Source organism: Piliocolobus tephrosceles, chromosome X (assembly GCF_002776525.5).
Source record: "Piliocolobus tephrosceles isolate RC106 chromosome X, ASM277652v3, whole genome shotgun sequence".
NCBI lineage: Eukaryota > Metazoa > Chordata > Mammalia > Primates > Cercopithecidae > Piliocolobus > Piliocolobus tephrosceles.
The window spans coordinates 4,908,611-4,934,963 of NC_045455.1; the positions used below are offsets into that span (position 1 = coordinate 4,908,611).

The window sequence follows — 26,353 nt, forward strand, 5'->3', positions numbered from 1 at the left end:
AGCACAATCTCGGCTCACTGCAGCCTCAACCTCTCAGGTTTAAATTATATTCACGTCTCATCCTCTCGAGTGGCTGGGACTACAGGCGTGTGCCACCACGTGTGGGTAATTTTTGTATTTTTCGTGGAGACGGGGCTTCACCATGTTGGCCAGGCTGGTCTCAAACTCCTGGTCTCAAGTAATCCACCCGCCTTGACCTCCCAAAGTGCTGGGATTACAAGCACAAGCCACTGCACTTGCCATTCCAGCATACTGTTAATATGTAATTTTACTAGACATCATGACTTTAAGAGATTCACTACATGGCTTTGCATGTATGTGTTTAGTGGGAGAATGTAGGGAAATTATTTGTAGGTTAAATTATTTGTTTTCATGACTTTGCTCGTTGGTGCAGAACTACAGCACGCAGAGCTCTGTAATAACACGTTTAGAGAGAAAATATTCTATCATTTATTATAGTAATACTTATATAATCTTAAATTTTTCTCACTGATTTAAAATGGCATATGATGAACTATTTTAAACATATACAATCATGAAGAGAATAATGTAATAACCTCCATCAACCACCAACTAACTTCAACAATCATCAATAAGTACCAACCTATGGCCAATTCTGCTTTTTCCATTTCCTTATTGCCCTCAATGGTGGACTCATTTGAAGCAATTTGCAGACGGTATGTCCTTAAATCAGTAAATACTTCAGTATAAGTCTCTGAGATATAATAACTTAGAGAAACACATTTTTTAGTATCTTTATCATACATAATCCAATAAATAATAATTTTTAAAAATTTCATTAACTGTCCAGATTTCACATTACTTTAACTTTTATACATAATTTAGCACATTAGGGCCCAAGAATGCCCACATATTCAGCTTTGTACATGTCTTTAGACAGCTTTTAATCTACAGGTGCCCTCCTTTCACAATTTTTCTCCGCATTTTATATGTTGAAGAAGTCACTTGTTTGTCCTGTACAGTTTTCCACACACTGAAAAGTACTACTGGAAGTACCAAACTACTGAGCTATGTCAACTATATTTTTTACACCAGTATTGTACTTATTACTATAAATAATTATGAATAGAAATGATTTGCTAATTCTGCTATGGTCTGAATGTGTTCCTCCACAATTCCCCAAAGTGAAAGGATTAGAAGGTGGGGCCTTTCGGAGGTGATTTAGGTCATAATGGCGCCACCATCCCGAGTGAGATTAGTGCCCTTAATAAAAGAAGCCCCAGAGAACTGCCTTGATCCTCCGTCATGAGTGGATGTGGCAAGAAGGCAGCATCTACGAAGCAGAGAGCCCTCACCAGACACCAAGTCCACCGGCGTCTTGATCTTACATTTCCTAGCCTCCAGAACTGTGAGCAATAAATTTCTGCTGTTTATCAATGACCTCCTCTAAGGTATTTTGTTATGGCTGCCTGAATTGACTAAGATGAAGTCAGAGAAAATGGGATTAGAATTTCCTATTAGCTGAAGTATCTCATCTTTTAGATGAGAGTCCATTTAATCTTTTGGAGCTATTAGAGGAGACTGAGGTTGGAAATGCTGAAGTTTTGGAGTGTTTCTTAATATCTCCTCAAATGTGTCCCTACTCTAAACAACCGTCAAGCTTCCTGTGGAGGAACACTTGTCGAGAAATACACACATTTATTCCTGAAAAAGAAGAACCACTATGAAATCCACTATGAAGACTTTTTTCTTATGAGTTTATTCTTCTTTAAACTTCAATTGAAAACATGCTCGTTGAACTTCTATTCTATACAAAGCACAGACACAATTTCAACTCTGCAGGAGTTGACATTCAAGTGAAGAGCTGATGGATGGGTCGATCAGCTCAAAACAGAATAAAATACATATTATTAAAGCACTAATATTCTTCTAGGTTTGATTCTGAATACAGCATTGATTTGTTAATCGTTTTGTTGCAAGTTTGTAGTGGAATAAAAGACAAGAAAGTCCGGCTTCTGTTAGCAACACAGAAATTTAAAACGTATCGCTCAAACCAATGGTCTTAAAAAAAATTACATGCAAATTTGCACTTGTCAAAAGATGAGATTTGTACTTATCATAAGATGAGATTTGCACTCATCACAATGTAAATAATTTTATTCTTCTAAATGACTCCTACTTGCTTTTGTACACAATAGCAAAGCAAACCGGTTAAAAATTATATATATATATATATATATATATATATATATATATATATACACACACATACACACACACGCACACATATATGTGTGTGTGTATTTCAATTTTTTTTTCAAAATTTAAGTCCCAGAATTGTTCTTGAGATTTTTACACATAAACGCCCAAAGGTAGCTTTTGGCATTTAATAGAGACTGATTCTTTAGATGTGAAAAAAAATGCCATTCCTATTATACAGAAATCTCAGGCTGTAAATGTATTTCAAAATAAATCATAGAAATATTTAGCAAAAGAAGTTCTAATAAGGGATTTACATAATTGTAGTAAAATAAATATGTTTCAGTAAGAAAACAACTTAAATGTTTTGCACATATTCGTCGTTAGCACTCTCTACTGATAATTATACCTGGGTGTGGAGCTGCAGCTTGTATGGCAAGTCCCTAGTAGACTTCAGAGGTCATCTGTAATTTCTACATGTCGCTTACCAGGAGATGGATAAAGCAGGGAATCTCATTGCAGACATGAAAGCTTGCCTGTTTTCTAAGATAATAACCTAAGGAATCTCTACTGATGCCAGACAGCTTCAAACCCTTGAGATGAGAGATGCACCTTCATAAGCACCCTGCAGACCCACATATATTGTCATATATTCTACTGGTCACACTTAACTGCTTTCTTCCTTATGTTCGTCACTACTTTTCTCACAATAAGCAATAAAAATAAACACATGAAGTCTTTTCTTTTCTATTCATCCACAGGAAACTATGAAAGGAGAAGAGATCTATGGCCTCTATAGTTCTAGTTCAAATTAGACATTTTGTAAAGTTTTGTAAAGAACACGGTTCATGCTGACTCACCCTGGATTAGGTAAGTCAGCATAATTAAGATCTAAACACAGGATGATACATACAGAGCTTTTCTAAAAATAAAACTGGCCAATTTTTAAGTTTTTAAAGTGTTCCCATTTGCGACAGTGATGGATAGGTATCCATCATTTCTTAATCATATACAGTATGAGAGTAACTGACACGAGAACCTCTGTTGAATCATGTTTAATCTCAGAACTCTGTAAGTCTATTAATCTGATTTTACAAACAAGAAAACCAAAGTTCACTCTAGAGTCTTCATCTTGGCCAAGAAATCGACGCTAGTAAAAGTCACAGACTTGCATCTCAAACACATTCTATTTAATTGTTTATCCCACCACACTACCCATGTTAAGAAAATAAAGCTAAACAAATTACATGGTTATGAAAATTCCTCCCAAATGCTACGGAGTTGTAATTCTTCCTGTACTATAATAGAGCTTGGTTTTCTATGTTTTCATGTTTACCTTCCTACAGGTTGACTTTACCCCTCTGTTTGATGAGGAGAATTGCATTTCTACTGTCTTTATTAACACTTAGTTTTTAGGTATACTTAATAAAACTATTCATGCGGTGCCATTAAGATGCCTAAATAATTTAAGACTTTCAAAATGCCCTAAATTATAGATGGATTAAAAACAACCCATGCCTCTCTAATGTATTTTTATGATTTTCCAATAGTCCTATGTATGAATGTCACATGGAGATCAATCTACAAATAACATCATGTAGCATAATAGAGCATTTCCATTCTGATGTTTGGCCAAGGTTTTTGAAAGCCTTCGCATTCTTTCAAATATCCATTTTCTCCCTTCTCTGTGACCTAGTTGAAATAGCATTTCCATTAGCACAACTCTGGTCTTCATCTTGCACTGTCTTTTAAAACAAGTGATTCTGTTTTTAATGTGTGACTACGCCAGTTGTTTACAAGATCACATAAAATGATTAATATATTGATAAACCAGAGATACTAATCTTAAAACATGAGAGTAAATTATTTATTTTAATTCCATACTTGTTAAGTAGTTACACTGTCTTTACAGAATTAAAAACAGAACTTAGTTTTAAAAAGCCATTCAAGTTCACACAATTTTAAAAGAAAGACTACTTACTTGTTCAAATTCATTCTTTTGAAACTCTTCAAAACCAAAAATGTCCAATATTCCAATATCCAATGTCTGCATGCTGAAAGAAAACAATACACCAGGATAAATGGGCATCCTTAAAACTCCTTCATGACCCTCTGCTCATTCTTCAGGTCAGAAGAATCCAGACACTCAGCACATTGCTGCCAATTTGGACTAAAAATATGAAATAATTATTTTAGAGTCTCATTTAAAAAACTCTGAAAGTTAGTCCCCCAAAAGCGTTATTTTAATGCTTTGATTCAAACACATGCACATTTATAAAAACACATCATCTTGTAAATCTGTTGAAGTTCCTTATAGATGCTGGATATTAGACCTTTGTCCAATGCATAGTTTGCAAAAGTTTTCTACCATTCAGTAGGTTGTCTATTTACTCGGTTGATAGTTTCTTTTAATAATCTGTACAACAAACTCCCATGATGCAAGTTTACCTGTGTAACAAACCTGTACATGCACCCTTAAACTTAAAAATTTAAACAAACAAGAATTTGAGGCCAAAAAACCCGAAAACCACCTTGATTTTAAATTAAAAATGTACCACTATGTGGATGATTTAATATTTGCTTATCTGAAATAGTCCTTGTTGCTGTCTCCTTAGGTTGGACTTCTTTTCCTTTAAGGAACTGAACCTACATGTCAAGTGGTCCTCACTAGCTGTACTTGTGTCTTCTCAGGCTATGTAAGCAGTAAGTCAGAATTTTTTCATCACACCCAAGTGTGATGTAAGGTAAAACACAGTTAAGTCACACACATGTTCTTTGATGGATCAAATTTAGTCACTTTAAAAATTCTTCCAGAAGTAATTCTTATAAAAGGAGAATGAAAAAAGTAGAACTTTTGAAGGTTAATTTAAGTAAATCAATCTTGTTATTCAATGTGAACTATCACTCTTGGAAACAGAATTTACTACAATTATCGATGATAAAAATCTCAGCTATCTGAGCCCATTTGGTAAGCAAGGAAAGATGTAAGACAGGCCCAAGTCAGTGACCGCCACTCTAGCAACGGAGATCAGGTGAAGAGGGTCACAGGGAAGGCAGGGAAGGGTAGCATGGGTGACGCTGGCATGAGCCTGCTTCTTACAAGAAAGCCCAGAGATAATTCTGGAATTTCTGGGAGGGCACGTACCCCACTTCTTCCACATCACTGATGTATAGTATGAATGGGATAAATGCTGTGCTAATTTTCTGCCAGTGGGTACACTGTTCTGTTATTATTATTGTGCTTACAGGGTCAATATCCATTATTTGGTTGGTTGGTAAACTGCTATTTCCTTGCTTTTTCCAAACTGCAGAACCAAACTGGCAAACACCTCAGTCTTCGCACTGTATTTTGTTTTTCACATACAGTACGTAATTCTAATCCATGAGGGTCTATAATACATCGCTTCAATGACCATTTTTTTCTCTAAAAATATAGTCATAATTCTACAATATCCTGCCTGTAATATCTGTTGTTATATGTGGTAGAATATAAGCTTCATAGTTAGGAGGGAGAGAATTTTTTAAAAGCCTTCATACAAATTTCACATGTTAAAGACTATAATACAAGGAGAGAAAAAAAGAAATCATTCAATATATTTTCCTAATTGACTTAGTTTATAAGAAGAAAGAATAAAAATAGCTTTATAACTCAGTGTCCAAATAAACTCTACATGGATTAAATGCTGGAACAATAAATTAAAATGGTGTAAGAAAACAAATGCGATTGTTTTTTCTGATTTCAGTTTTGGGAAAACTCAAAATATGTGTTTTAAACTATTGAACACTTTTCAACTATTAAACACTTATTCAACTATTAAACTCCTTTGCGGGATAAGTAATATAAATAAAATTGTTTCTGTTAGAGGTAAATGTTATGTAAAAATGTATTGTGTCATTCGTTTTGGTCGGTACTTTTCAATCTACTGAAACATCTCTCTATGCACAAACAGATGTTTGGAATGATGTTCGTTCAGTGCTAACAATGCTGCTGAGGCTTAGGGTGATTTTTTTGTTTGTTTTGGTCGTGTGTGTGTGTGCTGAGTGTGTAGTGTGGGGGTGTGGTTTGGTGTGTGTGTGTCTGTGTGTGCGTGTTGGGTGTGTAGCGGGGTGTGGTTTGGTGTGTGTGTGTGCTGGGTGTGTAGTGTTGGGGTGTGGTTTGCTGTGTGTGTGTGTGTGTTGTCTGTGTGATGCGCTGCATCATTTTTCTTAAAGCAGTTTAGTGATAAAGTTTGTCAGACTTTGGAGATGTTCAGTCTTGGGGTAGGTTTAAATACTTTTTGGTTGGTTAACTTTAGACAAGTTACTTAAATATTTTGAACTGGAGTTTCATCGTGTGTACAAACAGAAGACCAAGTAAAATTTGTCCACCTAGATCATTGCTAGAATTAGAGGTGACATGAAGTTCTAAAACAAATAGCTGTTACACAGGGTTTCCCAAAAGCTACCACTTAAAAAAAATTTTTTTTTTTTAAGTTAGCCAGGATCGAGACCATCCTGGCTAACACGGTGAAACCCCGTCTCTACTAAAAATACAAAAAACTAGCCGGACGACGTGGCGGGCGCCTGTAGTCCCAGATATTCGGGAGGCTGAGGCAGGAGAATGGTGGGAACCCGGGAGGCGGAGCTTGCAGTGAGCCCAGATCCCGCCACTGCACTCCAGCCTGGGCCACAGAGCAAGACTCCGTCTCAAAAAAACAAAAAAAGGAACCTATTCTAAGATTTTCAGAAATGCTTTTGAAGACTTATAAAAGGATGTTCATTGTTATCTTAATTACTACAACTACAAGAAGAAATATTTATTTATATCCCACACTGAAAACACAATTAATTAAATAGCATGGACCCTATGATAAATTAAGAAAGCAATATATAAATTCTGTATAAGTAATAACCCCAATTATATATCCAGAAGGCCTGGAAAGAAATAGAGTGAGCCTTGAAAAAGGAAATGGAGACATTGCTTTGTTTACTTCTTTTAACTATTCTCAATTTTCTAAGGTTTCTATATTGAAACATCTATTTTTATAACCAGCAAATATTTCATTGATGTGTATATAAAGGTAACATGAAAACACAGGAAATGTTCATGAACAACATTAATCCCAAAACAAAAGCCAGAAACAAAATGTATACACCTTTAGTATACTTAAAGTATAATTTGAACTATGTTAAAAAAGAAACATAAGACACAGGAAAAATAAAGTCTATGTTAACAGTACATGTAATAAGCTGGTAGACCTGGAGGTGATTTCTTAATTTCCTAAATGTTCTATACTGAGTATTATAAGAATATTTATCTTTAACGTTATTTTAAAAATATATTTGGGCATTTTCTAATTTTGTAGAGAAAAGTGACGCCAATATCCCTAAGGGCAGAGAGGGGAAACTACAGGCCCGTCGCGGTAGGAGAAAAGTGTCTGGTTTTGCCTGTGATAAGAGATGCTGCCAAGGCAGGGACAACTTAAGGAGTCAGGAGAAAAAGCACTGGGGCCTCTCCCCTGAAGGCCGGGTGCTGGTCCCAAGCACGGATGCCTCTGTCCACTGACATCAGGGGCCCTATGTCAGGCTCTCAGGTTTGATTACCCTCCTTGCTTCCCAGTTGACCTTGGCAGAAGAGACCTATGATCATGGCATATTGTTTTGATAGAATTTAGGGAAAAGAGCAACAGATACCAGGGACACCATGTCGCTTCATACATACCTGCCTCCCTTACAAGATTGGCAAATTGCATCCACACACAGAGAAGAGAAATCTGGCCACTGTGGCATGTGTGGGTGGGCAACATCATTACCGGATGGGTTCACATTGGGGAAAGTGAATGATTAATTAGTAATTTAGAGTGGCATACATTTGATTGGAAGGGTATTCCTCTTAAATGATTTTTTTTTTCACATTTCACAGATACCAACTCCAAACATACTTGGTTTTTAAAAAAAGAGAGAAAAATTAAATGCAAGTTTAAAGCATTTGAAGGACTACTTCTGCAATTACTGAGACGCATAACATGTTCATTTAAAATAATTTATTTCATCATTTATGACTGAAATATGCATCTATTACTGCAATAGCAACCTTGGCAGGATAGTAATAAAAACTTTTAGCCAGCAAAACGCCCACACTACATAGCAGGCCGTATGACTGTCTTTCCCTTATTGCTATTTGACTCCTATTCCACAGGCATTTAACTTAACATTCAATTTCTGACAAGGGGGAGCAGAGAGCTCATGTGATCCAGCCAAGACTCAATCCTATAGGCAAAATTAACATATGAATTAGATGATCTGTTTCAGTTCAAATTCTGCCTTAGAATTCTCCTGAGAGCTTTCCTGATAGTTAACAAAACTGTCAGCTTGCATTGACATATTAGTAAAATGCAACACCCTTTACATCAGACAAAATATTAAACGCCAAGACATCAGTCTGGTTTTCATTCTACCTTTCATGTAGATAGGTATAGGGTGGAGAAAGGACTGAATTAAACAGAATGTTTATCTTAGAACACGGGCAAACTCACTTCATCTGAGCAGAGCAATCTGATGGTGTGTACAAAGCTGCTTTTGTCCTCAATTATCCTCAGGCAAGGAGATTCCCTAAAGAGTTATCCAAGTAGTCAGTTTAGGAAGTAGCTTAACCCTACTTGGCACAAAAACCCTTAGACTGACTTAGACCAGTAGGACCCCAGATGGGGCAAGAATTAAATATAAACACATTCCAGACATGAGCAATCTTGTCCAGACCTACTGCCCTTGGGATCAGCTGCACGTACATAGAGGCTAGTGCTGGAAAGTCCCTGGAGACACCGAGCATTCATCAACTGCACTGTCAATATGCTGATTTATTCATTTACAATAAGTTTTGCTTTCCTTAGTTGGCATGATGCCTCGCTGTGGAGGTGAACCCTGCTTAAATCTTACCTTATTTCAACCTCTCAGGGTATTTTTCAGTCTGTGAGAGAAACTTGGGGGGAAGAAGTAGGACTCTAGGACTGCATACTTTTGGGGGTTCCTCTCTTTTATTCTTTGAAGAAAGTACCTGAGACTTCTCACTTTCTGCAACCATGCCAGAAATTATGGAAAGCCTTTGCAATTCTGACAGTTGAGCTAGAAGCTGGGAGTAAACAGAGGCCCTCTGGCCTTTCTATCCTTTATGGTAGGTACAAACTAGCATCTTCCTAGACACAGTCATTCCCTGCACCTTTCCCCACAGAAATATATGTTAGGAAGTACAGAACTGTGGACCCCTTGCAAGGAATATGGCCGTAACTAGACTTCGAGAAAATGTGGGATGCAGGTGAACATTGGAGTCCTGTGCACGAAGCACTGTTAAGAGCATTTAAAAATGCCTCTCCTCATTTAATCCTAGCAGATACTGAGATACAGAATGGTGAAGTAAGCTGCCCCGAAACACAGATGAGTATTAGAGAGACCAAGCATTTGAAATTGGCCATTTAGCTGTGGGGCCTGTGCCTGTAAGGTCTATGAAGCACTGCAGAAAACTATTTCCAATTGCTGGTCTTACACCCGAGTCTAATTCTGCTCTCCTTAGAAACAGGAAGGGCACTGCCTGCACTTGGGATAAGAAAGTGAGCAGTTCATCAATAACTGTAGTAGTGATAAGAATATACATAGTAACAGATCACTTATATCCTGCATAGTAATAAAAGCCACACTTATACTTTAAAGCACGAAGTATCTTTTTTCTTTTTCTTTCTTTTTTTTTTTTTTTGAGATGCAGTTTCGCTTTTGTTGCCCAGGCTGGAGCGCAATGGCATTATCTTAGCTCATCACAACCTCCGCTTCCTGGATTCAAGTGATTCTCCTGCCTCAGCCTCCTGAGTAGCTGGGATTACAGGCATGCGCCACCATGCCCGGCTAATTTTGTATTTTTAGTAGAGACGGTTTCTCCATGTTGGTCAGGCGGGTCCTGACCTCAGGTGATCCACCTGCCTTGGCCTCCAAAAGTGCTGGGATTGCAGGCATGAGCCACCGTGTCCAGCCAAATACTTAGTATCTTAATAAATTTGTGTTTTTATGTATTATATGCTGCATTTATAACAATGACATATATGTCTGTTTTGTTACAAAAAGCGTCTTTAGAAACAAGAATCAAGTCAACCTACAACACAATTTAATTACTTTTCAAAAACAATAAATAGTATTTATGTTGACTCATATCTCTACTCTCAAACAACTCTCATTTCAGAATAATAGTAGACTAAGTAAGACACCAGTAGTCCACAGGTGTTCTGTAATCGTGAAAAAGCATGGTTATGAAGCACAGATAGAAACACGGATAACTAGTTACCACAAAGTAGTTTGTGTCCAAAAAAGAGCCAGAAACAAAACTGTACTTATGGGATGTGGAGCATCAGGAACCCGCATACATGGCTGCTGGTAGCTTGAAGCTGAACTTTGGAAAATGCTTTGACTTCATCTACCAAAGCTGAACACATGACTCCTGAGTGACCCAGAATTCCACTTGTGGGCTTGTAGCCTGGAGAACAAGTATGTATGCTCACCCTAGCATATGCACAAGAATGTTCAGGCTGTTTTGTTTCTGTTTTGTTTTGTATTTTTGAAGCAGTCTTCCTCTGTCACCCAGGCTGGAGAGCAGTGGCACAATCTCGGCTCACTGCAACCTCTGTGTCCCAGATTCAAGCGAGTCTCCTGCCTCAGCCTCCCAAGTAGCTGGGATTACAGGTGCGTGCCATCGCAGCCAGCTTTTTACATTTTTACAAGAGTCGGGGTTTTGCCATATTGGCCAGGCTGGTCTTGAACTCCTGGCCTCAAGAAATGCACCTGCCTTGGCCTCCCAAAGTGCTGGGATTACATGTGTGAGCCACCGCACCCGGCTGGGGCTGCTTTATTTCTAATGATCAAAACTGGAAACAACACAAGTGTCCATCAATAGTAAAATACATAACCGAATCATATGCAAAGGTATGTCCGGACATCTTTTTACAAAATAATATTATACAGGAATACAATAAGAATGAATTACCACTATACTCAATTTCAGATGTGCGCCTCACACAGGAAACACTGAGCAAAAAGAGACAGACATTTGAAAAGTGTATGGAGGAGCCCTCTGGAGTGCTGGGTTGATTCTACGTCTTTTTTTTTTTTTTTTGAGATGGAGTCTTGTTCTGCGGCCCAGGCTGGAGTGCAGTGGCACAATTTTAGCTCACTGCAACCTCTGCCTCCTGTGTTCAAGCAATTCTCTTGCCTCAGGCTCCCTAGCAGCTGGGACTACAGGCACGCACCGTCATGCCTGGCTGATTTTTTTTTTTTTTTTTTAAGTGGAGACAGGGTTTCACTATGTTGGTCGGGCTAGTGTCAAACTCCTGACCTCGTGATCTGCCCGCCTCGGCCTCCCAAAGTGTTGGGATAACAGGCATGAGCCACCATGTCCGGACTACATCTTAGTCTTTATGGAGATTACATGTTATGTTACATGTGTAAAAATAGACTGAACCGTACACATAACATGCACTTTAGCTATGTTCTACCTTGATATGGTTTGGCTGTGCTCCCACCCAAATCTTATCTTGAATTGTAGCTCCCATTATCCCCATGTGTCATGGGAGGGACTCCTTGGGAGGTGACTGAATCATGGGGACAGGTTTTTCTCATGACAATCTCATGATAGTGAATAAGTCTCATGAGATCTGATGGTTCTACAAAGGGCAGTTCCTTTTGCACGTGCTCTCTTGCCTGCCCCCATGTAAGACGTGCCTCTGCTCCTCCTTCACCTCCCACCACGATTGTGAGACCTCCCTAGCCATGTGGCACTGTGAGTCCATTAAACCTCCTTTTCTTTATAAATTACCCAGTCTCGAGTATGTCTTTATTGGCAGAGTGAAAACAGACTAATACATATCTCAGTAAAACAGTAAAAAACAAACAAAATTTATGCACACTTGGATCACAACTATGCACTGTGATAGAGATTATTAGGTAAATATTTGTTAAATGAGGAGCACTTAAATGCAGATTTATTTTGGCACTGCCAAATCAAACGTGATGTTGTAACAGTGAAATTATTATGGTTGGCTCTGGCTACTACAAGAGGCTCAAGCATCATTTATTAGTAGAAAGATTATCAGCAGGGAAGCAAATTACCAGCAAGATGTTTGAGTGACCCAGAACTTAAGGAAGAACTGAAAGTACATTCTTCATGAAGTTAAATACACTGACCACGGTATTTCTCCCACTAGTGTTTTCACTGATGGTTAAGAGTTATATCTGGTCTCCTTCCTATGTCCACTGACGCCCTCTTCAGCTACACATTGCTCTGTCAAAGTGGAGATCCACTTCTTGGGGGTATCTTCAGGATAATGACTTTACTCCCTCCAACAAAAATGATAGTTTCTTGTGTTCAAGCAATCATGTGGATGTGAGTCAGCGAGACAAACTAGAGGGAGGCTGCTTGTTGCTGAGGTATGTTGTCAAGGAGGGATAGATTTCCTGACCATGTACATCAACTAAAGCAGCACAGCATGAATAAAAGCTTTTAAAAACCCAAGCAACAGCAGCACATGAAGTCAACTCAGCTGTCCGCTACGTGTGGTTTGTACTTGCTATCTCAAAGTCAGTGACCCACTGTATTATTCTGCACCCCATACAATCACAGAGAGTGGTTATATCTATATTCGTTGAAAAAAATGAGTCTGTATCATCGTATTTGGACTACCTTTAGTAAAATGGTGAAGTCAAAATGAAAACTTACATGAAGATGCAGGAATTCTGTAGCTTATTTGTCTTTTCAAGGAAATATTAATGTCAGTATTATATCAAGAAGAGATTTCTCCTTTCCTTTCTGTCTGTGTCTGTTTGTAGATAACTGTGGGACAAAGTTCAGCATCAGGATTCAGGACTTGGAATCAGGTTAGCCCAGTGATATTTGAGAGATCTCATGCCACAAAAGGATCCACGCACATCGACATACGGATAGGCTTGAAAGGAGACTGAGCCCTGAGGTGTATCTGAAGTTTATGTTTTGTTTTTTGACAAACCTGAGGGTCACAGAGAAGACGGTGAGTCAGAGGATATGACCAAGGTCTGTCAAGGAGTGCTCAGGAATATTATAAGGAAACTCAAAAAGCACAAAATCCAAGTACATGGGTCTGGTTTATAGGCCAGCAATTCAGGAAGAGAGAGACAAAGTTGGGATCCTAGCAGGAGTAATCCGGATAGGTGGGGTGGAAGATTTCTGTGATTGTCAGTGAAAACGTATGATTACCAACCATCGAAAAGAGCGTTTTCCCTATGTCTGAATCCCCCGTGTGAATGAGTGAACGAGTTCTAGCAGGCACATGCTTCCCTGCAAAAGCCAGCCAGCCATGGCAAATGTATATGGATGGTGACTGCAGGAAAAGCAGGAATCCAGGCTCTCCACGGAGTTCTAGTGCTTCTCCGGGACTTGGACTTGTTACAGTAGATGCCCTGGGAGAGGCAAGCTAATCCAGGTCATGAGTTTGAGGATTTGTAAGAGTGATCTTCTGATTTGCAGCCTTCAAAATTCACCCATTAACAGTGGCCCTACCAATTCTCCTAAGACCTCGGGATCCATGGAATTTGATGCATTTTTAGCATCATTTGGGTTGGGGAAGGCCAATTCAGAGGTCATTCCTTATGGTATAAAGTAGTGAGAATGCATCTGCAGAAAGAAAGTTTTGTGATAGAGCAGAGTGAAGACTTTGTACAGCTGCTAGCTGAGCCTTCAGGGTGGCTTATTGAGCTCTGTGAATAGTTTAGAAGCATTCACAAAACAACGCTCTTCTCAGGGGTGAAAACCTTTCCTGGCTGATTAATTCTATTTTGTCTTTTCTTGATGTTAAATCAGTATACTGAGAGTGCTATCGGTAGTTGGGTCAACTTTTACTAATGAGAGGTGAGGGAGGACTCAACATAACTGTTTTGCAAATGGAAAGAGAAGCCTATGGGCACTTCCTCACAATTTCAACCTGTCAATTAGAAAGTATCGTAAAGCCTCACCGTGCCCTTCAGTCTTAACAATTGAGAATGGAAGACATGGAACCTATCCTCAGGCAGCGTTCAGTCTATTTGGAGAGCAACAAGCTGGGAGAGGTCATCTTCACTTTTAGTAACATTGAACTGCTTGCCTGCTTCCGCTGGCAGAAAGCAGCAGTGTCCTAAGGCACACAGTGTTTTGGGCTCCAATGCTCCTAAATATTTTTAAATAGGCTACTGAAGAGTTTTTCAAGTGTGTCCTGGGTTCTATGGCCAACTAAACCTGGCTACTCTTTATCTTACGTTCAAAGCTTTTCAGTCCATTGGACTGTGTGCTGTTTCAAGAGAATGTACAACTCTCTTTTGGACCAGAGGCACTCCCTTTCTTGAATTTTAAAATTTGTTTCATAGAAATCTTGAATGAATATCTCACAGAATGTTCTCTGGGAAACACTGTTCTGGGGCCAGTCACTTTCTTCCTCCCACAGTTCTCACGTGAGATTCAGATGGAGAAATGCATTGGTGAGAGAGAAGGAGGAAGACAGGAGAGAGAAAGAGAAGACTAGAGAGATGAAATCAATGGTACAGATGGGATTTGTTTCCAGAAATATAATTTTGATTTTACTCTGCATGGTATATTTATTTTGTACTTCAGACCAATTAGAGAATTACAATCTACCTTTCTTGTTTTGATTTAGTCTTTGGCCTTAGAGCGCATGCATATTATCAATAAAAAGTTCAAATATTACTGGCAGTTGGGAGATGGATATCAATTGAAAAGGTTTTTTTTTTTTTTTTTAATTAAAAATGAAAGACAGTGTGGCACTAAATCATTCCAATTTTAGCCATCCCAATCAGAAAATTGACTGTGTCTTGGAGTGCTATAATGTATGGATTGGTCTGATGTATCCAAAATGTATTTTAAGAGCATAGGATATTTGGGTGTTACTGACAATTTCAAACTTATCCTAACTAGGAATTATAGACTCATAGGTCTTAAGATCAAAAACAAGCCAAAGAGAGATGTAGGCTAAACTTCCATCTGTAGGCAGATGGGATGTGATTATCACAATTTTACGGATGAAGAAAATTAAGATTCACAAGACATAAATGTTTAACTAAAGATTTCATTAATGTTAAGTAGCAGGCTCAGAATAGGAATCCAGATCTTTTGCTTCCTATTACCCTTTAAAAAATTAAAACCCAGTTAAGAGATAAAACTACTGTATATGCACGTAGACAAAATTTACACGCTGCATACCATTTCAACCCTGTAGCTAAGGGCTACAGTAAAAAGAGCTGTTCACTTTTTTTTTTTTTTAACTTATCATGCTTTTATTAATAGAGTTCCTTTTCTCCCTTAATTATCTTCCAGCCCAAACGCTCCTTTTTTATTTTTATATTTTGGTTCTTTAAAAAATAAATTGTATTGTATATGTTAAAGTAGACAATGTGATGCTATGAGATACACATATATAGTAAACGGTTATTAGAGTGGAACTAATTAACATGTCCATCACCACACACAGTTATTCACTCCCCTACCTCATGGCAAAAGCAGGTATATTCTACTCACTGAGCAAAAGTCCTGAATACAACACACTGGTATTAACCATAGTCCTCACGTCCTATATTAGTCATTTTACTTGGTCATCCTACATATTTGCTACTTTGTATCCTTCTATCTCCATCTCCTTATTTCATTTCCTCCAGGGGCCTTCTGGCTACTAAGTGTTTTACAAAGCACTTCTGGATCTTTCTGCAATCTACTACAAGTACTAAAAATCAACTGTCTTCATTACCTGAAGGTTTGGGATTTTAATGGCCCAGAAGATGACAGACCAAAGAGTTTGAAAACACCGGGAAGGTAGATAATCTCAGAATCTCCCAAATCACTCATAAAATGGAGAGCTGTCTTTTCAGTAATGACCTTCAAATGTACATACAAAAAACGTGTGATTCCAAGTAACAGCTATGAACATTGAATTAGAGACTTGTAGCAAGGCGATGTTTCTAGATAACCAAGCACCACAAAACTCAAAACAGTAAGTAGTTATTATTATTCACAATCGTGTGTGTCACCTTGGGCCGCCTGGCAGACATTAGCAGGTGCAGGATGACCTAACCCACCGGCCCCACAATTGGCCGGCTGAAGGCTGGAGCAACAGGACTGTCTGTCTCATCTTCCAGCAGGCCAGCCTGGCCTTACTCACATGGCAGTGACAGGGATCAGAGGGAGCAGAATCATGCAAGGCTTCGGAGTTGGCACACCATCCTTTCTGCTGCATTCTGTTAGCTAAAGCAAGTCACAAGGCCAGCTCGAATTCAAAGGGAAAGGAAAAAGAATTAACCTCTTACAAGAGAAGCATCAAACGTATATTGTACAGGGCATGGATGCAGAGACTAATAAAAACTGGGATCACTTTTTTGCAGCGTACCACATGACACTTCTCTTGATAATGGCCTTTAAGCTAGGCTTTAATTATTGCATTAGTTCATTCATCATTTCAATAAATACATATGGAGCACCTTGATTGGGAAAGCACTGTGCTGCATTCTGGAGATCCAGATAGAAAGGAATAGAGGACAGCCTCGCCTGTGGAGCCATGTCCATATTCACATAGATTTAACTCTCATAATAATTTCATTTGAAATAAAGAAATTACATATATTTTAAAGGGTTATTTACAAAACATTTAACCTTTAAAACTAATCTTTTTTCTCACTGTTTTGATGGTCATCAACGTGGGAGGCATTTTTGCAAAAACTCAGGCTTGTAAGTCTCGCATACCACGGTGTGCCAGCCCACCATTTCCTGGCTGTGTGACTTAGGCCATTTACTTAACCTCTCTGAGTTCCAGTTTCTTTATCTGTAAAAGGGAGACAAGAATGCCAACCTCATAGCCAAAGTCAATGTAAACTGTAATAATCAGCAGCTCTAAGCCTGTCTCATTACAGGTAATATTCAAAAAATAATAACCACAATAATCGTACCTTCACAACTTCTCACACCGGCACACATAAAGACGGCAGGCTTGGAAAATGTATTTTCCACTAGACAGTATGTGAAGAGAGAATAGTTCAAAGTTTGAGACTGACAAAAACTGAAAATGTCCTTTAGTTGCAAAGCACATCCTCCTTAATTAGAAAATTACATTCAAAAAAGGCAAACGATATTTAACTAGTGGTAGTGACATTTCCTTCCCGATGTTTTTTTCGGGGACAGACAGGGTCACGGAGAGCCAAAAAGGGACATTCTGCTCTCCTTTCTGTACGGCACTGCAGTGTTATTTATTCTGGCAGAACTGCCACTATGCTCAAATGACAGGCGCAGAGAGCATAATAAACAAAGATTCGGCTAACTCTATTGAGCAGGACAGTTATCAGGGGTTGAAAAGAGGCCAAATGCATTTCCCCAGTTAGAAATGAAACGAGAGAGCAGGAATAGCTAACAGTGCAATGAATTTTTTCCTTTATATAAAATATACAAGCTTTAGCCTCTGCACTCTTGGCTCAAGAAAGAGCTAGCAAAACAAAACACTAAAAGGATTTTATTGGCCTTTTAAATCATTGTATTTCATATACATTTTGTTATTAAAACTATGTGGCTCTCAATATTTGTAAATAACCTATTAGTCATCAACAGAAAGGAAAAAAAAACTACTCTTTAATATTAAAAATGACATATTCTCCTAGATCTGATAAATCTATTTTCCTCTCCATCTCCTGAACACATGTACTTAACACAAAATACATAGTTCTTTATTGGGTCAATAAGCTGCACTATTCTTGAAGCAATTGATCATAGATATCATGATTAATATTTAAATTTAACCACTATTTTGTCTACAGCATACTTTTCTAAAAATAATGAGTGATAAATTTTTAACCATTATGTTGCACTTCTTATCTGATAATTTAAAATTATTTTTAAGTATTATAATATGTACGATACTTTGGTAAAACCCCAATACTTTTCTATTCCTCTAGATTCTTCTATTTGAAAATAAAAATGGTCTCACAAAGTAATGCAAAAACAAATGCACACTTGCAGAGAAAAGGTTTTTAGCTCTTTAGGAAATCATTATACATATGGGTATTTTGGTAAGGAAATGGAGCAGAAGGGGGATTATTTAGAAAGCAGGTTTGTCTCAGATATTTGCTAAATTGTATAGTTTGGGTTGTCATGGTAATAAGCAACGTGATTTAAATAAGTCTACACAGAAATAGAAGTCACTCATACTATATTCATAAGAATCAAAGAAATCTTATTATTTAATGGTTAAAAAAAAAAAAATACACATCCCCAGTTTGGATGAAGAAGGGAAAAACATGGTGTGTTAAAGTTATTTTTCTGACAAACTATTGTTATTTTATCTCTGAAAGAACATAAAGACAAAATATTTAGAACTAAACAACAAAGGCAGCACTACAGATAAAACTTCTGGGATACACTAAGAGGTATTTAGGAGATGATACTTTAAAGACTCAGGGTAAAAAAAAAATTCATTGGAAACTATGAAATAAATATTCAGCTCATGAATTCAGGAAAAAAAAAATCACCCAAAAAGTCAAAATTTAAAGAAAGGAAAAAGAATGATATAATAAAACTACAGAAAATATATTTTTGAAACTTTAGAAATTAATTAAACAAAATAACATAAAAGTGAAAATGACAACAAAACAAAAATATGATTCTTGAAAATAATTCGTAGACGCAGATTCTTGAGCAAGAATTATCAATGATGTTGGGGACAATGCATAATCAAACAGTATCAGGAATGTAAATGTCAAACTACAGTTGAAATAGAGATTAAAAGATTACTAAACAAAGCTAGTTATGATTTAGCTGGTGAATAAATTAAAAAGTATCAAAGCAGACAAAATTCCAGAAAATACATGTGACTCAAAAAAGAAAGAAAATAATCTGAAACTATAATATACATTGTAAAATAATCAGTACCCAAAAGACAACTCTCCTTTCAAATGCTCAGAAGATTTTAGGGAGATTTCACCAGACATTAAAGGAGTATATGATCTTCATTCAGTACAAAGTGTTTTAGAGAGAAAAAACAGAGAGAGAAAGAAAAGAGAAAGCTAACTAACCTACTTTTTCATGTACATTTGATAGCAAAAGATGGCATAAGAAGAAAAACAAAAGAATCTCATCTCACTAATGAAAATAAATGCAAACACAAATAAAGACTAGAAAGTAGAATCTAGTATATCATGAGCAAACAGGGTTTGCAGTATAAATGAAGAATGATTCAATGTCAAAAAATAAACATCAATGCAATTTATAACATGAACAAAGAAAAGAAGGAAATTGCTATGATCTTCCTAATAAATAAAGAAAACCATTAGAAAATATTTGTATCCATCCATGATTGAAAACACTAGGCAGAGGTTATTTACAAATGTAGTACTTAATGGCAAGTATTCAGTTGCCATTATTTTGGAAACTAAACAATAAGATCCATTATCATCACAAATTTTCCACAAGTATTGGCAGTGCTAGCCAATGTGATAAAATAAGAAGAGGTAAGATACATGAAGAAAAAAAGATAATTATGATCATTTACATAAGAAAGTAGTAAGTCATTTCACAGGAAATTTATTACAACTAATAAGAAAAGTCGGCAGGATTTCTACATATAAGATCAACATAAGAAACTCAAGGTTCAGTATTCCAATAAATTAATACATAATAGAATAGAACTCATTATAGCCTCACACACAAAAAATTCATAGAAAAAGAAATAAAATAAAGGTGTGCATAAAACTGACAGAAAAAATCAAATATTATTTAAGGAATGCAATAATAAATGTTGAAATATATTTGTGGAAGAAAAAAATCAATAGCCTAAATAGTGTAATTTTTCCCATATTAATCTATAAATTAATTTCTAGTCAACATCCCAGAAGAATTATTTTATGGATAGAGTCAAACTGATTATAAAATTAATATGTGAAAATAAAGACCCCAAAATAACCAAAACACATAAGAAAAATAGAACTTACGAGAAGTAATTAAAGCAATATATCATTGATACGGTTTTAGTAAAATAGATTAAAAATATAGATTAAAAAGAAACATTGCTAATAAACAGGGAAGGGATCATCGAATATTTAACTAAAAATAAAAACTTTATCAACTCCTTACATACACAATAATTTTCTTGCTGTGCTGAAAATCTAAAGGTTTTTTTAAAAAAATGTAAGATGACCTTGTGGTAGGAACAGAATGTCTACGATAAGGCCTAAAGCTGGAGCATGGTATATGATTGCATAGAGCCCAGGGAACATCCGTGGGCATGCGCCAGGGTGCAGGGCACAACTTGCTTTGCCAGAAGATGTCGACTTCGCTTGCAATCAAGAAAATGCAAATAATCGCTCTCCTTGCAATTCTGCCACTAAATATACACCTCGGGGAAAATTCTAAACATATATCTCAAGAGACAAGTATGAGGATACAGCACTGCTTGCAACTGAGAAAAAAATGAAAAGAGACTTCAGTATCCATCGACAGTGAAATAGATGAGTATACTGAGATTTCTTCATCCACAGGTAGCGCAGCAGTTAAAAAGAATAAACTAGGTCTCGAGGTATCAATATAGTTAAATTCCAAAAACCATATGAAGTTAGCAAAGGATGTACAGAATAAAATATACTGTAGGATAGCATTTCTGTAATTCTTAATTACTCACAATGTTATATATTTGTTATGAAAATACAATGTCTAGAGAAAATAAAATGTGGAAGATTACATGTATTTGATACTATTGTCTCTGGGGAGGGAGAGAGAAAAATGTATCATATAGGAAAACAAAAAGGGACCTTGGCTGTTAGTGGTGCTCGTCTACGTCTTTTATGATAACGAAAATCTGAGGCAAAAGTTGAAAAATGTTAATAGTATTAATTCAAGGTAGTAGGTAAATGGGTGGCTTGCCTGGATTCCTTTTGTACTCTGCTTGACTACTGAATTTTTCCCAAAAAGACAACATAATAAAAGAGGCTTTTACGCATGAAATAGACAAAGAAAAGTCTGGAAAAGTCTATTTTTATTTTCTCACAAATGCACAGGAAGTGTTATTTTATAATGAATTTGAAAATTACAAACATAAATTCATTTATTATGAATTAAGTACTTTCCTTATAACTGATAAAGTAATGAATAAAATATATTTTATACCAACATTCAATTACTAATAAATGGATTGTCTAGATTTTGGGATTCTTATCTTTCTTACACATATCCTTCTGATTTGTAATGATCACCAACGAGTTTGAATCTTGATAAGCATTTCAATAAAATGATTGATATCAGGGAAAAAGTAGAAACATACACAAAAACACATTTGGTTTTAATCAGATTCATTTATCTGTGTTCAATCCTCGCTTCAGAAGCAAGTTTCAATTTTTTCCCAGTTTTTGTCCTGTTAAATGAGATTATATCTCCTGTCCTTTTCCAAAGGTTTAATAGCAATTGATAAAATATAGATCACATCATAGAGAAAGAGAGAGAGATAAAACTTCACTTATGAGGTGTTAAATATGTCATATAGTCAGATGTTTTCCTGGGAACATTAATTTCCAATATTATTATCAAAAAGTGAAAATAGGTAATTTCTGGAAGTTTTCTTATTACTCTGCAGTTTCTAGACGTTTTCTTATTACTCTGCTTTTCTACCATCTAGTCCACCATTTAGATTAAGTTTTTAAATTTATTTCATGCTCAGAACACTGAGAAACATTGCATATTCTCTCTCACCATGATTCCTGGAATGTTAAGGGCAAATTGTATGTGGGTTGACAAAAAAATACTTACTTTTAATATGTCTCTGCTTTATAATGAATAGCCTCTGATCCCACCTCACTCCATACTACTAACAAGTACTATAGATTATCTAGTTAATGACATGGATAGTCCCAAAGGGCAGAAAACACTTAAATGTGAAGTTAGGTGATGCTTATTATACAAGTTCCATTTCACATGGAGGGTGGAAGGCATATACATTCTAAAAAATCATGTTGCTTATTTTCATTAAAATATTTCCCAACCACCTGCCTCAAAAAAGGAGGGTGCACTCTCCACCTTAGGCTTCCGGTAGAGGGAATAATGGCAAGCCTTCATCTAAAGCAAAGGAGGCGTGTCTATAAGAAGCAGGGCTGGGGAAACGAGGTGTTTATGCCCTTGTGAGATTTTCCAAAATGGAAAATTCCCTCATCATACCTGAGATGCTCCCGACGGCTGCCTCCCTTGAAAGAGATTAATTTTCAAAGTTTTAACTCAAAGATTTAACTTGCCCAGTTGACCTCAATTACTTGCAAAATACTATTTATGCTTTGTAAGAACAATTAAGTGCTCGTATGGCTACATTCCAGTCCTTTTAAAAAGTCATAAATTTTACCTTTTTTTTTTTTTAAATAAAAAACCTCTTTGTTGAACAATTTGAGAATAAAATAATCACAAGCATTTACCTATAGAGCCCCAAGCATACACACTTGGGGCTCTATAGATTTGGGGGCCTACGCATCCAGCAAAACATGAGAAAATGGTGAACCCCTGAAGACTACAATAGTGACCTTTTTAATAAAAAAAAAAATAGTATCCCAAAGCTTAAAGCATATTGATATATCTCCAACTGCTACTGTACTTAGCAAGCACACCAAGGATTCTACAGTAAAGACGGGTAAATTTTTCTGCAGAAGTAATGGCAACCCACCCTGCATAAAAAGCAAATAAATAAATGCATGAATAAACCTACGAGATGAAATTTGAAAACAGTCATGAGATGCTAGGCAGTCTTCATAAGTGATCTATACAAACAGTATAGACGTAAACTGTAATCCAAAAAGTATTTTCATAGCTTGCTTACAGTGCAGCTGAAAGATGTTCCTTCCTCAGCTCCATCTTCAGGCTCAGAGAACATTTTATAAGCAAAGCTCTGGTTTACTGTCCCTAATGACCAAGATCCTTGAGAAACAGTCTCTTAGAGCTGAAAATCGAATCCACTAAAAATTATCTTACAAAATAGGCTTAACATGCTTAGTGTCATTTTACTGTTTTAAAAATTATGTTAGCCATCTATTAGGAGGTATCTCAGAATATATCTTTAAAAATCACAAATTTTACCTAAAATATAAAAAACAGAATTCTTCAATTTACAAAAACACAACAACAAAATCATTATACAAAAGACTTAACCTTAAAAATCCTCAAGAACTATAAGGAGACTCTGAACAACATTGAGGATATTCATCCAGAATGTATTAATTTTCTAATCAATAAACTAAGAAATTATTATAACCCAATTATATGGTTTTCTGGGGGAGGAGGAACAATGAATTCCCAGAAGTTATGTGGAAAACTGTATTTATGTGTGTGTGCGTGTTTGTGTGTGTGTGTTTATGGCATTCGCTGAATTCCCACATTAGACTTTGACCTAGAAGAGGCTGAGATACACTATAAAGTTTCATAGGTATATTAAGTGCTACCTGATTGTATCAATCAGAGACATACGAAATCATAGAAAACTCTATCACTTAATGTGATCAGCAAGAAATATTCTCTTATATTTGAAATCCTTGGATACCCAAAAAGCACATTAAGATACACCTATACCTATTAAAAACCAATAGTATACAAACTGAATTCTTAGTAGAACAAAACCAAAGTGTAGAATTAGGAAATGAGAACGTAAGCCAATTTAACTTAATCCACTTAAACCAATTAATTCACCTCACTTTCACAGCATCAAGGTAAAGATCAGCCTTTTCTGTCATTCGGTTAGACAGTCTTCAGACCAAACATGGATTATCCAAAATGCCACTGGGAGGGTTTTTTTTTTTAAACCAGCCAGCAGAATCCTTCAAAGCTATAATTATGTTTTCTCTATATGGAATATTTTCCCCTCTAATTAAGTAAAGATAACAAGTCTCACCTAATGAAGACGTACAATTTTTCTGAAGAATATTAAATTGCTTGTTACAATCTTATTAGTGCAGATTCTCTATGTTCATTTAGACACTAACATTCTCTTAAGTGTTGTCAGATGCTAGGGATGAATGTATTCACCTAATACACTGATATCACCTTCAATTTACATCATACTGGATGTGTTCTTTTTTCTCTTTTCTGAGTGGGGTCATCAGTTTTGAGACCCTGGGAAGCTGTGATTCTCGGTCAATATTGCCACCTTCTACAGATCACCTCAGTCAGACTTGGGGACACGGGGGCACTGTTGTGAATGTGCTGATGAAAATCTGGATCTCTAGGAAATCCCACATTGGCTTAAAAATCATTTCCCTTATTATCAAAATATGTGAATTTAGAGATGTGGTAAGATGCAAAAATTATCCTGCTGATGATTTCAGGAATTGAATCATTAGATTAACATGTGAATTAAACAAGTAATAACCTTAAAAGAAAATGACTTCCATTTCTCTTTGAAACATTTTCTCTTTTTCATTGGTATAGAATCTGTTCAATACTTCCTTCTGTTATTCAAACCCATAATACAATTATACTGGGTAGCAAAGAGAAGGTTTAATAGTTCGAGAAATTTCACAAGTGATATATTTTCAAAAGCCTTCATTTTTTTCCCCCATAATCAATTTCACCTTGTGAAACAAAAAAACTAAGGCTCCAGTTACTGGAATGGGAACCCCTTGCTTCTTGGTGAAAGACATGGCCACTTTTATACTTACATCCTTGAGCCTTCATTCCTGTTTCATTCTCCCACCTGCTCCCAGACACTCCATGGGATCCCCATCTCTACAGAGCACCTGTCCCCTGTTCCCAGTATCTCCCCCACCTCAGCATGCCAGTTCCTTAGTTCAGGCATTGTGTGAGCCCCTGTCCACTGGCTGGACCTTGTGTTGTTCCAAATCCTATTTTTCTTAAAAAAATAAAAATAAAATACACACACACACACACACACACACACACACACACACACACACACACCTACCATTTAGGAAATATCACTGTTTCTAATCCATGTGGATCTTATTTTTGCAATACTAAAAAACCACAAACCACTCTTGACCCTAGACAGGCATGTTATAAACATGTCAGACCTGTGACCTAAGAGAAAGAATGGCAGTTGAGCAATGCAAATCCATGATCCTTGCTTACCAGAAGGCAAACCTGAGCAAAACACTAAAAAACAACACCCCTATCTCTAATAGTGTTCTATGAATCCTGATATTTCTATTTCCAAAGAACAAAATATCTCCTTTATCTGCTACTCTGTGAAACAAAAAGATCACGAGTGAAATGTAAAAGGAAAACCGGGATATATCTTGGGCGTCCACCACATGAGTCATCTGCATTGTTTTCAACAACTCTCCCCTTCTCCATAAATAAGCTAATATAAATTAAGATGCTTTCTTACCAGCCACAGCCATCACTATACACACACACACACACACACACACACACATACACACACACATACATATATGTATGTATATATTTTGAGACAGGGTCTCAGTCTGTCATCCAGGCTGGAGTGCAGGGATGCAATCAAGACTCACTGCAGCCTCACTATCTTGGGCTGAAGCAATTCTCCCACCTCAGTCTCCCAAGTAGCTGGGACCACAGGTGTGTGCCACCATACCTGGCTAACTTTCTGTATTTTGGGGGGAGTGGGGTAGAGATGGGGTTTCACTATGTTGCCTAGCATGGTCTCAAACGCCTAAGTGATCCACCCACCTCAGCCTTCCAAAACGCTGGGAGTACAGGCCTGAGCCACCATGCCTAGCCCCATCACTATTGTCATTACAACAACCATTCCCGTTGTGTCAGATACTCTGATAACAACTTAATATGCACCACCTCATTTAACCTTCAAATAACCCTGAAAAATAAACAAGTTCTTGCAACCTGGGTGTCAAAGAAATAGGCCTGGATAACCAAATAACTAATTCATGAGAAATGAATGCAATTAATCATAATGTTTTTAAATGTTTATGTTTAGGTCAACTAAAATACTATAAGAATATAACATAAGAATTCATAAGAAACCAAAGGCTCAATGAAACAAATGATCTCCATATATATGTTAGAAGCTCAACACACACCATTTTATTCAGAACTTATGTTGAAATAAGTGATAGGTTTTGATGTTTGAAGACATTTGGAGAACTCTCCAAAGTTTCTACAACCCTGTACTTGCCCAGACTTCTATTTGCTTGTAAAAGCCTGAAGAAGGAT

The 26,353-nt window shown here is 36.8% G+C and overlaps 1 protein-coding gene across 2 annotated transcripts in view; it reads right to left on the reverse strand.

The window, feature by feature from the left end:
- MYO16 (myosin XVI) overlaps positions 1-26,353 on the reverse strand; it is a 626,143-nt gene that overhangs the window by 224,224 nt on the left and 375,566 nt on the right. For both annotated transcript variants that reach the window (XM_023217640.2, XM_023217641.2), the window contains exon 21: positions 4,142-4,214. In XM_023217640.2, the coding sequence (XP_023073408.1) occupies positions 4,142-4,214 (73 nt within the window). The remainder of the gene's footprint in view (positions 1-4,141; positions 4,215-26,353) is intronic.